The sequence below is a fragment of the Mobula birostris genome, chromosome 1 (genome assembly GCF_030028105.1).
Source record: "Mobula birostris isolate sMobBir1 chromosome 1, sMobBir1.hap1, whole genome shotgun sequence".
Taxonomy (NCBI): Eukaryota; Metazoa; Chordata; class Chondrichthyes; order Myliobatiformes; family Myliobatidae; genus Mobula; species Mobula birostris.
Window position 1 is genome coordinate 121,764,382 of NC_092370.1, and position 12,660 is coordinate 121,777,041.

General features: G+C 40.9%; 1 protein-coding gene across 1 annotated transcript in view; it reads right to left on the minus strand.

Annotated features, from left to right (window-relative positions):
* The window catches only part of LOC140199450 (myelin basic protein-like), a 186,762-nt gene that overhangs the window by 44,589 nt on the left and 129,513 nt on the right, over positions 1-12,660 (minus strand). The window contains exon 5 of the mRNA XM_072261563.1: positions 10,083-10,537. Within this exon, the coding sequence (XP_072117664.1) occupies positions 10,083-10,537 (455 nt within the window). The remainder of the gene's footprint in view (positions 1-10,082; positions 10,538-12,660) is intronic.

Here is a 12,660-nt window from a genome sequence, read left to right on the forward strand (position 1 = left end):
GTTTGACCTGCGAGTTAGAAGATAGCTCCTCCATGTAGCACTCCCTTGGTACTGTCCTTGAGTATCAGCAAATGGTTTTGTGGTCCAGTGTTGAGCAAAAAGTGTTCTGTGTATAACCATCTGACTCAGGTGCAATTGTCACTCACTCTGCACATTACTACATGACTAACAAATCATGGATTGGTTTATAAATATCTGTGAAAGAGTAATCATTATATGGGTTTTTAAGTTCAGGCACATTCTCCATTTCTGCCATTTCAGCGGAGTTTGGCTAGGGCAGTGAGGAATAAAGACTGAAAACTCTGGAAATACTCAGCAGGTCAAGCACACAGGTGGAGAAAGAAATAGTTAATATCTTAGGTATGGTACCCTTCATCAGAAGTGCCTGGTCTGCTGGTTTTAAATACTATAAATAAATTTGCATAGTGGCATTTTTTGGCAATGTATTTCAATGTAATTTTGCACCACATATCATCACATTTGTTCATGATTTAATTAGTTTTGTTTTGGAGCAAAATGCTTTGGGCAATTGATTTAGAATGAATGTAATCCAATGCATGATTTTTAAAAAACCAAATAAAAAAGAAAATGCAATTTTTTTTTTTTTTTTAAAGAAGCTTCATCCTTCTGGAGCATGAGCTGGAATATTTCCACAATAAATTACATAGCAGAAAATAGACTGCAAGTCAATGAATGAAAACTTGGATCCACAAGACCAAAATGTTCCAAAATTTGAGTTCAAACACCACCCTTCATTAATTCTGTATAATGAGGATAACATTTCCATGTTGCAATGGCTAGACTCCCTTGCACCATCACTCCCTTTATTTAATCAAATTTAATTCCAAGTAAACAGAAGTCAAGTACATAATGGCACGATGTCTGTAGTGTCAGCTTTGCAATTAATGGAGGATTATCACAACTTCTGGTCATATTCATGGAGTATTTAATCACTTACCAACTCCTATTGCCCCACATGAAATTCCACTGATCTCCATATTATGAAGTGTGTTAATGTTTTTAACAGAGTTAGAAGAACAAAATGAACAGAATAGAACTCGCTCTAGAATCTGTTCAATCATCCAGGAAGAACACAGCTGATCCTGTTTCTCTTCCCCACTTTCCTATTTGGTTCCCTGATTTCTATCTCCAGTACACTCAAAAAACAGAGTATCTACAATCCCTGAAAACTTTGAAGAGAATTTGAGTTGAAAATCTCATTCAGAATATCCTCCCTCACCTCAGGAAATTATTAGCTTACCTCTGTTCTTGTTGCTCTGTATCCAGTTCCGGATCACACAGTCAGTCAGCATCTTCCCCGTCAAACCCTCGTTCAGAACGTTGTTTCTTTCAAGGGGATATCTCCTAAACTACAATAGAACTGGCTACTCTCACTCAATGTCTACGAAAGTATTCGTCCCCACCTTGCTCAAAGCAATATTGATCAACTTCTTGAGAATAATTTGAAGGGAGTTGAGCCAAGTTCACACATCTCCACTCAAACCATCGCCCTCCTCCCCCACATCCTGCTGAACAAAGGGAATTGGATTGATCAAAAATCAATGGCTCTGCCACTTTGATATGAAGCCACTTAGGTCCCCAATCTTATATAACCTGATCACCCATTTGGAGATTGCTTCTTTCCCTGCTGGAACATGGTGACATTACAGGGAAGAGGGGATGATCAGAGGAACACTTAGAATGGGAATACAATGACATATCAAATCTAGAGTGAAATCACTGGGACATAGACAAGGACTCACCTGCTGGCTGAGGGAATCAGAAGTTGGCCTCATGTTCCATCCATCAAACAAGTATGCTAGTCATGTATGTAGAATTTAACAGTTCTCTATTATGTTTTGATCAAACTAGAGCTCCGTTGTGTCTTGTAGTGAGTTGAAGGCATAATAGGACAATGTCAGAGTACAGGGACCCATAAGGCCTTTTACGTTCACTCTCTTAATTCTGAGCTGTTGCGTGTAATTCACCTTTCACAATATTAAGTAGATAGCAAGAGAACTCAGCTCAAATAAATTATGCTAATTGAAAGATTCCCAAAGCAAACACCTCATTGACAAACAGATAATTCACCTCCTCTGAGATCTAAAGATTAATCACCATCTTTTATTCCTACACATGCTGGTCGAACATAATTAGCAAGAACAGCATTTATGATCTGTCCCTGTACTGATGGTTTTCTAGGCCATCTCAAGTGGTTAAGGGCCAACTGCATTATATAGGCCGGACTTGTTAAGGATGACAGATTTTTTTCCTTAAAGAACATTGGTGGACCAGTTTGCTTTCTAGAACAATCCATGGTCATTCTTACTACAACTATTCTTAAACTCCAGATTTACTTAGTTGCTTGAAATTACATTCCCTAGTGGCAGTGTAGAGCTCTAGAAGATCTTGTTCAAACAATAGGTAACCACACTAATGAGATTACTAGGTTATGGGCCGGAATCAAAAAGCTTTCTGACACACTGAATTGGCACAATTAGCAGTAGTGGCCAAAGAAGAGGAGGAATAGGTTATCTTTGGGAATCTGATATCGGGCAGATCTAGACTGCCTGCAGCATACAGCTCAAGGCTTTGGGGAAATGCCACCAATCGCACTGCTCACAAAAGACCGGTGTTTGAAGGCTTCTCCTTCGATGCCCAAAGGCTGTGCTGCCACACTGAGGCAGCATGAATATCATCATCGGGTCTCTATTTTTGCCAAGGGATTTTTCTGCCCACATATTGAAAAAAGGGAGAAATTGTTGAACTCATATGTTCCGGTGCAGTCTGCCAGCAGTCACCCGAGTTTGCATAAAATGTAATGTGGGGGTTCAGTCTGAAACCAAGCTCATATATGATGAAGCATGTAAAGGTGGGATTGGTCACTGCCAAGTTCCCTCTCAATATCCTTTCAAAGACTAGGAACAAATATCTTTTCATCTGCCAGTCCTATGTGTCTCTTTCCCAAAACACACACCTTACCTCTCAAGCACCTTTCTCATAAAAGCTTGTCTTGCTTCTTTTGAAGCACAACCTCTTCTGTCATGTTGATATGGTTCTCAAACAGGCCATAGTTTTAGCCTTAAAGCATCCAATATATAGCACTTTGTTGTTTTGGTCTGCCCATGATGCTATGTCACACTGATGCATGAATGTTGGTGTTTGGGAAAAAGAGCTTGGGCACAGAATTGGAGACACTGTTCATTGTGAAAACTGAATAAGCTTAACAAAACTCTATCTACCAATCCTCAAATGTTTCACATATGCTGCATTAGTTACTTTAAATGTAGTCACCATTATAACTAAGGAACATAGCAGCCAATTTGCACTTAGCAGAATCCCATAACAGCGACAGAATAAACCAGTAAGTCTGTTTTAGACCTCGTAGTTCAGTGGTAATTGTTAATAAACATACATCGTCAAATATTGTGATTAGCACTTCAGTGCTCACCCGAGAGATTGTCCGAAGTTAGCACCTGTGACGGTGCAGGCTCCATACTTGGATTGGTTAAGCATCTTAAATGGGATTTGAACCCACAACATTTAGGGACAAGATTGAGCCAAGATCAAGGCATCGAGAAAAGGCCAAGATCAAGCCAAGGCAGAGCAACCTCGATAATAGTAGCGGCTCTACAATCTTTTCAGAAAGTGGATTACCAAAAGACAATAATTTCTTCCAAACAATGTGGTAGGTAGCTTAACATCAGAAATCCAACATTATACATATACAGATGAGAGACAAGTATGTGCAAACACACACCAATGCACAGGCAAATGTGTACAATGGTTAAGCCCAAGTTAGACTTTAATGTAAGCAATTAACAACAGTTTACATTATGTTTTTGCAATGTATTTCGGAATGATATTGAAGCCACGATCACCATGTGACATATTCGGCCACATCCACTGATAATCAGCAGGATAATGTTACTTACATGTTAGTGTTAATTTTCAGCCACAGAAGAAAATGATGCAATAATAATGTTTGAAACAACACATTTTGAAAATAACTCAAAGTACCATTCATTTTATTGATTGCATGTAAGTAAATACCAAACATATGATCAATGTACATAGCATTCCATAAATCTGGATTACTTGGCATAAGAATCGTGATTGGGTAAAGATTCCACCGAGTTACTCAAACAGCATGGTCAACAATGCTGCAGGTGCTGGAATTCCTCAGCAACACACAGAATGCTGGAGGAACTCAGCTAGCATCAATGGAGAGGAATAAACAATCAATGTTTTGGGCTGAGGCTATTCATCTGGACTGGAAAAGCAGGAAGAAGCCAGAATAAGTAGGTGGGCGAGGGGAAGGAGTACAACTGGCAGGTCTCACCTCTCATTTGTCAGCTGGTACACCACCTCCTCACCCCACTTCCTTTCCAGTCCCAATGAAGGGTCTTCGTCCAAAGTAGTGACTGTTTATTCCACTCCATCGATGCTGCGTGACCTGCTGAGTTCCTCCAGCATTTTGAGTGTGTTGCTCCAGGTTAATAATGCGCACTCTTCCTATCTCACTCCCGCTCCACAGGCCAAGCAGCAGTCTCAATTACCGTTACCTGGGAGATGACCTTGCTGCTAAATATTTCCTAGCATCCACTTACAGAGGGATGAGGACACAAGCTTATGACTCAGAGCTCTGGTCACCTGCTTTCTTGGCTGTGGTGGCTGTAACAGCTGATCTAAAAAAATTGAAGAACAAGACCCAAAGGATGGTACAAGAATCAATCTAGTTTTATGTCCCAAATCATGATGGTTAGATCATCAATTCCACCAACAATCTCACTCCCAAATTTGCAGAGTAGATCTTGCTTGACTGTACTGTGTTTACAGTGTATCTTGTAATACTGAAGGGAAAGTATACATGAATGGTCTGGCCTTTCTATACAGAAAGGCTGTAATCTTTAAATACTAATTATCTGCTAGATCATGAGGGCAATTTATCTACTGAATATCTACACAATATAAAGATGATCACATTCATACAAAGCCATGCATTATACGGCATTCATGTTGAGATCATTATATTCATTTTTGACAGACATCTTTAAAAGGGAGAATTTTTAAGGTAGTACTGTTCCTTGGGTTTTCTGCACAGTGAAGACCAGCAAGGCATTTGATCTTTGATTTCAATTCAGATTCATTTTATGGTCATTACTCTTGGGTTTCTTTTGACCTAGGAAGCTGCATAGTCATACTGGTGCACTAAAGAAAATGCCCTATTGAGATGCACAAGTTTAGTAATGTCAAGTACCCTGCCCCATACTACAAGAGATGCAGCCCAGTCTATCATGGAAACCAGCCTTCTTCTCCATGGGCTCGCTACATTTTCTGCTGCCTTGTGAAAGCAGCCAACACAATCAAGGACCTCTTCCACCCTGGCAATTCTCTTTTCCCCCTCCTATTGGACAGAAGATACAAAAGCACAAGAATTTACCACTAGGCTCAAGGAAGCTTCCATCCCACTGCTATGAGACTTGAATGGATTTCTTGTATTATAAAGGAAAACTCTTGGTCTCTTGGTCAACCTCATCATGGCCCTTGTACTATTCGTCTACCTGCACAGCACTTCCTTGTTAACTCTAACACTAAATTCTGCATTATTTTGTTTTCCCTTTGTTATTACTTCATGTACTTATTGAACAGCCTGTCTTGACACCACACAAAAGCTTTTCATTTTATCTCAGTACAGGTAACAATAATTAACCAATTACAAAATAAAAATCATATTAGGTCATTGCAGGTCTTTGTTTTGCTTAGAGATGGAATTAATCTGCCCTGTTTCTCTGTATCCTCACAGTGTCTTCCAGAACAAAACACTCAAACCCCAACTCTCTCAGTTCCTCTCCTCTCCCCACTCTCCAATAAATTCTACCCGATGAGACCTGGTTGAAATATTTGTGCCAGCGTTTCCTGACCAAACCCAGCAGGCACAGCTGGAAGTTGACACCCAGATTCATGAACGAGGCAGGGTTGGCAGCAGTGACTGAATAAAAGGCAGGTAAGTGGGTGAGGCAGCAGATGGTGCAAGTCCAAGAATGCTATGGACAGAGAACGGGGGGGGGGGGGGGGGGGGTTTAATCGTCATTAGTTGAAGGTAGAATGAAGGTGCGGCCAAATAACCTGCATTTCCATAGCAACTTCCACAACAATCTTTTCACACATTTAAGTATTGTAACATTATGTTTATTTTCGCAAACAACAGGAATTCTGCAGATGCTGGAAATTCAAGCAACACACATCAAAGTTGCTGGTGAACGCAGCAGGCCAGGCAGCATCTCTAGGAAGAGGTACAGTCGACGTTTCAGGCCGAGACCCTTCGTCAGGCCCTGATGAAGGTTCTCGGCCTGAAACGTCGACTGTACCTCTTCCTAGAGATGCTGCCTGGCCTGCTGCGTTCACCAGCAACTTTGATATGATTATGTTTATTTTTACTGCTTCAAATTTGGGAGACAAAGACTAGAAGTATACAGGAGGAGAAAACCTGGGCAGATTAGTGAGAGTTTTAGAACAGCAAACAGGGTAAAATAGGACTGAAGAGAGAAGGGGGAGGGGAAGAGAAGTATGGCACATGCTCTGGCAGATTGGTTGTTCTCAGGCAGGGGTGAAGTGACAAAGCAGAGACCCAAGGTGTTTGCTGGCATTGATCCCAAGTTAAACAGCTAGGCGTCTTGATGCCTATATAAAGCCAAGGACAGCCAATGGCATTGATACTGTATAATCAAGTGTGGACATCAGCCAGGCAGTAATGGAAAAAGCAGCTCCACAAAGCTCAGGTCACATCAAACCTGCTGTGGGAAACCATCCACCAGCATGCTTACCCTAAAGCTTGTACACCACCTATTGAATTGGCAGGATCCAGGTCATTCTACACAAATGTAGTATTTCTGTACTTCTTTATCACGAGACTCATGGCGCTGAGAGGGAGCGGTCCTACCAGCTGCACCACTCTTCCAGTCCAGAGACAAGCTGGTTGAAAGGGTGATTCAGTCATCCTCTGCGCATAGAACACAGAGGAATTTGAGCTCTGTTAAAATGCTTGATTAACAGGCCGAATATAAAGACATATTATTCCATGGTGTCACTCTCTGTGTTGTGACAATACTCCTACAGAAAACAATGCTACCATCCACTATTGAATAAAATGGCACCCTGTACTGGCAAAAATAAATGCAAATTTATTGATGGTATGCTTGAACAATTTCTCTGTGTGTGAGAGAGAGAAATTCAGTGGTCATTCTTTACGAGGCTGTGGGCGTCGAAATTCCAGGCAGCTACTTTTGTTCCATCAAGGAATCTGCTTTGCTGTAAATTGGGTTTAATGTCACTGTACATCTCGCACAAAGAACTGATGGCAGCTGCATCTTCTGCCGTGGGTTGGGTTAATGGGATGGCAAAAGCTTTAGAACTAATGCAAATTGACAAGAGCAGGGGAAGGTGGAAAAGGTCCTCAAGCAAATGCAACTTTGGATGGTATCTCAATGTGCGAAGAGGCTCTGACTGGGCATCAAGATAGGTTCACAAAGCAAAACATGACAGGCAATGACTTGGCCCCAAGTTTACTCCCACTGTCACCTGCTCCAGACCAAGTTGTTCCAAGACCAGCTTCTTTTCCATTGCCCCTTTCATCATTGCTAGTTCCCACCTTCCACCCTATCACAAACTTTCCCTTTCCTTCTCTCCACCCTTGCTCCCACTTTATCTCTATTCTGGAACATCCACCATCTCCCAGTTCTAATGAACAAAATACAGAAGCTAACTGTTTCTTCCTCCACGGATGCTGCCTGACTTCTGGGCATTTCCTGTTTGTTTCAGATTTGCAATGGCTGCAGTTAATTCCTCAGTATTAAGTACAAGCTCCTGGAACAATGCCAGATGCAAAGCGTGCTCTACATTCACTTTTGATGGTAGTCTACACTTCCCTGCCTGAGGAATTGTTTAGAATATAATATAATCAATACTCTTGTCTTGAATAAATCACATAATATAATCAATTCCCCTGTCTTGAGTAAATCACAAGATTGCTTCATACTTTTCTTGGATGAATATTCTCTTGAACCTATAGGGAGGAGGGAGTTCCTTCCCTCCTGGATACGACTAGGAAATAGACCCTTCTGCTGTTATTACCAGCAATGAATTGAATGAAGCATCTCACTGCATTGGGTCATTTGGAACACATACCACAACTCCTTTTATGTTCTTTGCTGTGCCACAAAGACAATACAATGTACCTCACTACTACCTTGACAACTTCTTACTCCTATGTAATGTACTTAGATTCTCTTTCCAACAGGACTAACACAAGAATGTTCAGAAACAAGAGCTGGAATAGACCATTAGTACTGTTCCCATATCCAGTTAGACTAGGGTCTCTGCTCGAATTGTCCAATTTCTATAGCCCTTGATTCTGTATTTCCAAAGACCCCATTATTCTTGAATATGCTCAGTAAGGGTGAATTTATAGCACTGAGTAGAAGGCTACACAGATTTATAACCCTGAGCAAAGAGATTTCTCACCTCAGAGCTTCTAATTAAGTAGAGTGCAAATGAAACCTTGTTTAACTTTGTACTTATCCTAACCGTAGAGCTTAAAACAAAATCTATAAATAGATTAATCTGCAGCCTTCATTAAAGGACAATGCAACATGCAATATTTTAAAAAGAAAACCAGACAAGTCATTTCTTATACTGTACATAGATGGAGAAAGAAAATTCACAGCTTCCTCACCAAAAGGAATTTTAGCAGGATTTCATGGTCATTGCTATCCAAATCAATTGCGATTTTGCAAGATAGAGTAACATTTACAATCTTCTTGTTCAAATCTAATACTGGCTTTGACAAAGTTCAAAAGCACTTTACAAAAATCCCGTGTAGGATATTTTGTTCAGCAGTCCATATTTATTCCAGGAATAATAAAACAACTATCATTGGCAATAGCGATGATGGCAAACTGTTGCCACAAACTCATGCGCAAGATATGCAGGACATCTATTTTGATCCTTTGCAGTCTCCACTTGGATTGTATTCTTTGGAAAAAAGATTATAAGAAAAGAAAGGGGCAATTCTGACTTACATGGAGTACACAAAGCTACATGAGATTATCTGTTCAGTGGTAACTATAAGTTTGACCACTGGTCATTGGAAATAAAATTTACTTTGAGCTTTCATTTCAATTCTGCAATAATTGTACAAAGCAGCAATGGAAAAAACATGCCTGAATATCAAAATGAATCATGTTGAGTCAAAACTGTCTGATTTTTTAGAAATTTTTAAGAAGGTCCAATAAATAGCCAGTTACAAAACTGCAACTGACTCCAATTAATTAATCGATTAATTTGAATAGCACTTCCAGTGAGGTCGACGATATCCTATAAACCGATCAGAGCAAAGTCACAAAAATATCCTTCCATGTAGGAGATCTATCACTCTCTCTCCAGAGTCAGCGACATTAAAGCATTGCCCAATTCTATCTCAATCTACATGGGAGATTCAAGTCACTCAGTTGATTCTTCTGGAGATTGATAGCCAATCAACCAAAGTTAAAATGGCATTGATCACATCCAAGGAAGGATATTAACTGCAGAGGTAATTCTAACTCGCTGCAGATTTCCAGCATTATCAAACATCCAGAGACAATGACAATTACAGTTATAATAATACTATATCAACAACAAATACAGCAAGGATTTGTAAAACTCTTTGCATAATTTTTTTTTACAAATTAGTTGCCCATATACCAGAAGATCCTCAAAAGTCTAGGCTTTGTTTCTTTCAGAACTTCCCAGTACCCTGCAATATATGCCATTTCACCAGAAACTATTTTAATATCTACATATTAAACAGGAGTGTATTTGCAAAAGGAGGAGTAACACACTACTAATTCTCTCAACATTCCAAGCAAGCCACTTAAAGAAACAAATGGAAAACACAGGAATCGTTATAATTAAAAGCTCCCATTTAGAATTTGGAGTGAGTGAACAGCTATGTCAATTCTTGCTGACTCAGGAACAGTTTGCAGAACCCTCTTCTGAGGGGTTTAAAGTAGCTGTTCAGTCCTCTATCCCTCTGAGCTCACCTTTCCTTTTTCAGGTACTTTCCTGGATCCTTCTTGTCCAAAAAATTTTCCCAGCTGGTCAAGTAGACCAGAGTCTCTCTGCCTTGAATGGGCTCCTGCTTGCTTAGCATGGTCTGAGGTGCTTGCCGACGCCATCTGTTTTGCTTCTTTCCCCTTCTTGTCCGAACTACTTAACGATTGTGAGCTCAGTTTCTGCACTTCCATCAAATGTGGTTCCACCACAGGAACTGAGCTATCCTCATGGATGGCCTGGAGTTCTTCAGATACTGATGGGCGGTCTTTGAAGGTGTTGTCTTCACGTCCTGGCGCGTCACGAGAAAAGAGGCGGACCAAGTGGGGGCGAACAGCTGGCTCAGCTGTGCTGGCATCCTCTGGGCCTTCTGCACTCTTGGAGCCTGTCGCCACCATCTTCTGCTGTGAGGGGGACCCATTGTTCTGAGTAACATCTGTCTCTGCTGCAAACAACAAGTACAAGTAATGAATGTGGGCTTCTCAGATAGCGTCCCAGAACAATGCTGTTTTTCACAAAGGCAGTCTTATTATTTTGCCACCAACTCCACAGTATTAGAGCAAACCTAATTTTCAGTTTTACTACAAAGGCCAAATAATATCTTCTATTAATCCTACCCTTTCTTTTAAGAAAATTAAACCCATGTGAAATATTAACACAATTTTAAAAAATAAGTTTATCAGATGCAAACTGAAAGAACAGCGAAGTCCACACGTTATTTGAGGCTCGGCACAGTAACAAAACAGCAGCATACTAAATATGGTTCAACAGTTGTGCCTTGTTTGACTGAATGAGGTTATTGATTATGAAACAAAGCGGGGGTTTTGGTGACAGAACATGGTTAATGTTCTTTGTTGGTGGTCAAGCTGGATCCTATAGAGCAGTTTGAGGTTTAAAATAAAAATTAGATCAGTTTTTGGTAGGAGAAATAGAGTTTTTTTCCCTTGTAACTGGCAAGTTTTATGGCTCAACATTTACATGAGCAGGTCAAGAATCAATACAAACTCAGAAATCGCATTTTGATTGTAAAGCCATTAAGACAACCATTCTGCCTCGACCACTTCATCATTGCACTGATGCTTGAAAAGCTGATACAAAGACCTAGTAAGGAAACAAATATTTAGTCAGAGGATGGTTTTCAGAAGATTAATCAAGCTTCTTTTATGATAATATTCACAAAGTTGTCCATTTAACTCTGGTTTCTAAGCCCAAGGGGTAACTTCAGATATTTTAGGATATAGGCAACTGGATTATATGTTTACAGCACGTCCCCAACTAGGAAAACAGCTTGCCACAAAATAGAAAATAACTAATGGCTAGCTAGCATGTCCTTGGACAACTGCTGGCTAGCACTGTTTTCTAATGCACCTCTGCTTTCTGGTCATGCACACTGTAATACAGAAGTTTGGATGGACTGGACCCAGCCACCAGCCCATCCCATCCCTGCTCAGTCAGGAGAGGACGGAGACTGTTCTGCACCAAGGGGCTGGATGCGTTTTGTATCCAGTTATGCAGCTTTCTGCTAGGATTTGGCACAGCTGTGTTCAATTGCAACGAGTCTCTGAAACGAACAGAGAAGGTAAGTGATTTGGAATCTTTAATTAATGCATTTAATTTATGAGTCTTTATTTTACATAATAATCATCAGGTTGGGGTGACATGGTAATGTAGCGGTCACATAATGCTATTAGAGCACCAGCAATCCGGGTTCAATTCTGCCACTGTCTGTGATCTGGTTTCCTCCCACATTCCAAAGACACACGGGTTAGGAGATTCATTGGTCACATGGATGTAACTATGCAGTGCAGGTTTGTTGGGCTGGAAGGGCCTGTTATCATGTAAATTAAAAAAATAAATAAATAAAGTGGCAGAGCACAGTGACAGGCCCTTCAGCCCACCACATCCATGCCAGCCCTTCAGCACATCCACATTAATCCCACAGGCCCACTTCTAATGCTTTGCCTTTTAAAATTGCTTTCAACTGTTTTTAAACATCACTGATCATCAGAGCCACGAGAGGCAGCTGAGAAGGCCAATGTAGGCACAAAGTGCGTGAAGGACACATGAGCAACTCCACCACCTTGCCCTCCGCACCCGCGCCCCCCCCCCCACCTGAGTCCTTGTCACTATTAACACAGTGTGATAACATCCAGAAACCTATCAATCTCTGGAGACACAAGATACTGCAGATGCTGGAATTTGGAGCAACAAACAACGTGCTCGAGGAACACTGCAGATGTGAGGGTGCAGGAGAAGGAATACTTGATATTTTGGGTCAAAACTCTGCATCAGTCATGTTGCAAAGGTGAGCTGACCAGTATAAAGAAGAGAAGGGGAGTGGTGAAACATAAGCCCAGCCTCTCTTGTAAATGAACTCAATGACCAAGCCTCCACTGGCCTCAGCTTGAAAAATTCTGAAGATTCTCCTTGGACCCAAGTAGTGGAATCGGCCCAGTCCATCACAGATAAAGCCCTCCCTACCACTGAGCACATCTACAAGGAGCTCTGTCACAGGAAAGCAAATTCCATCAAGGACTGCCACCATCCAAGGCCATGCTCTCTTCTCAC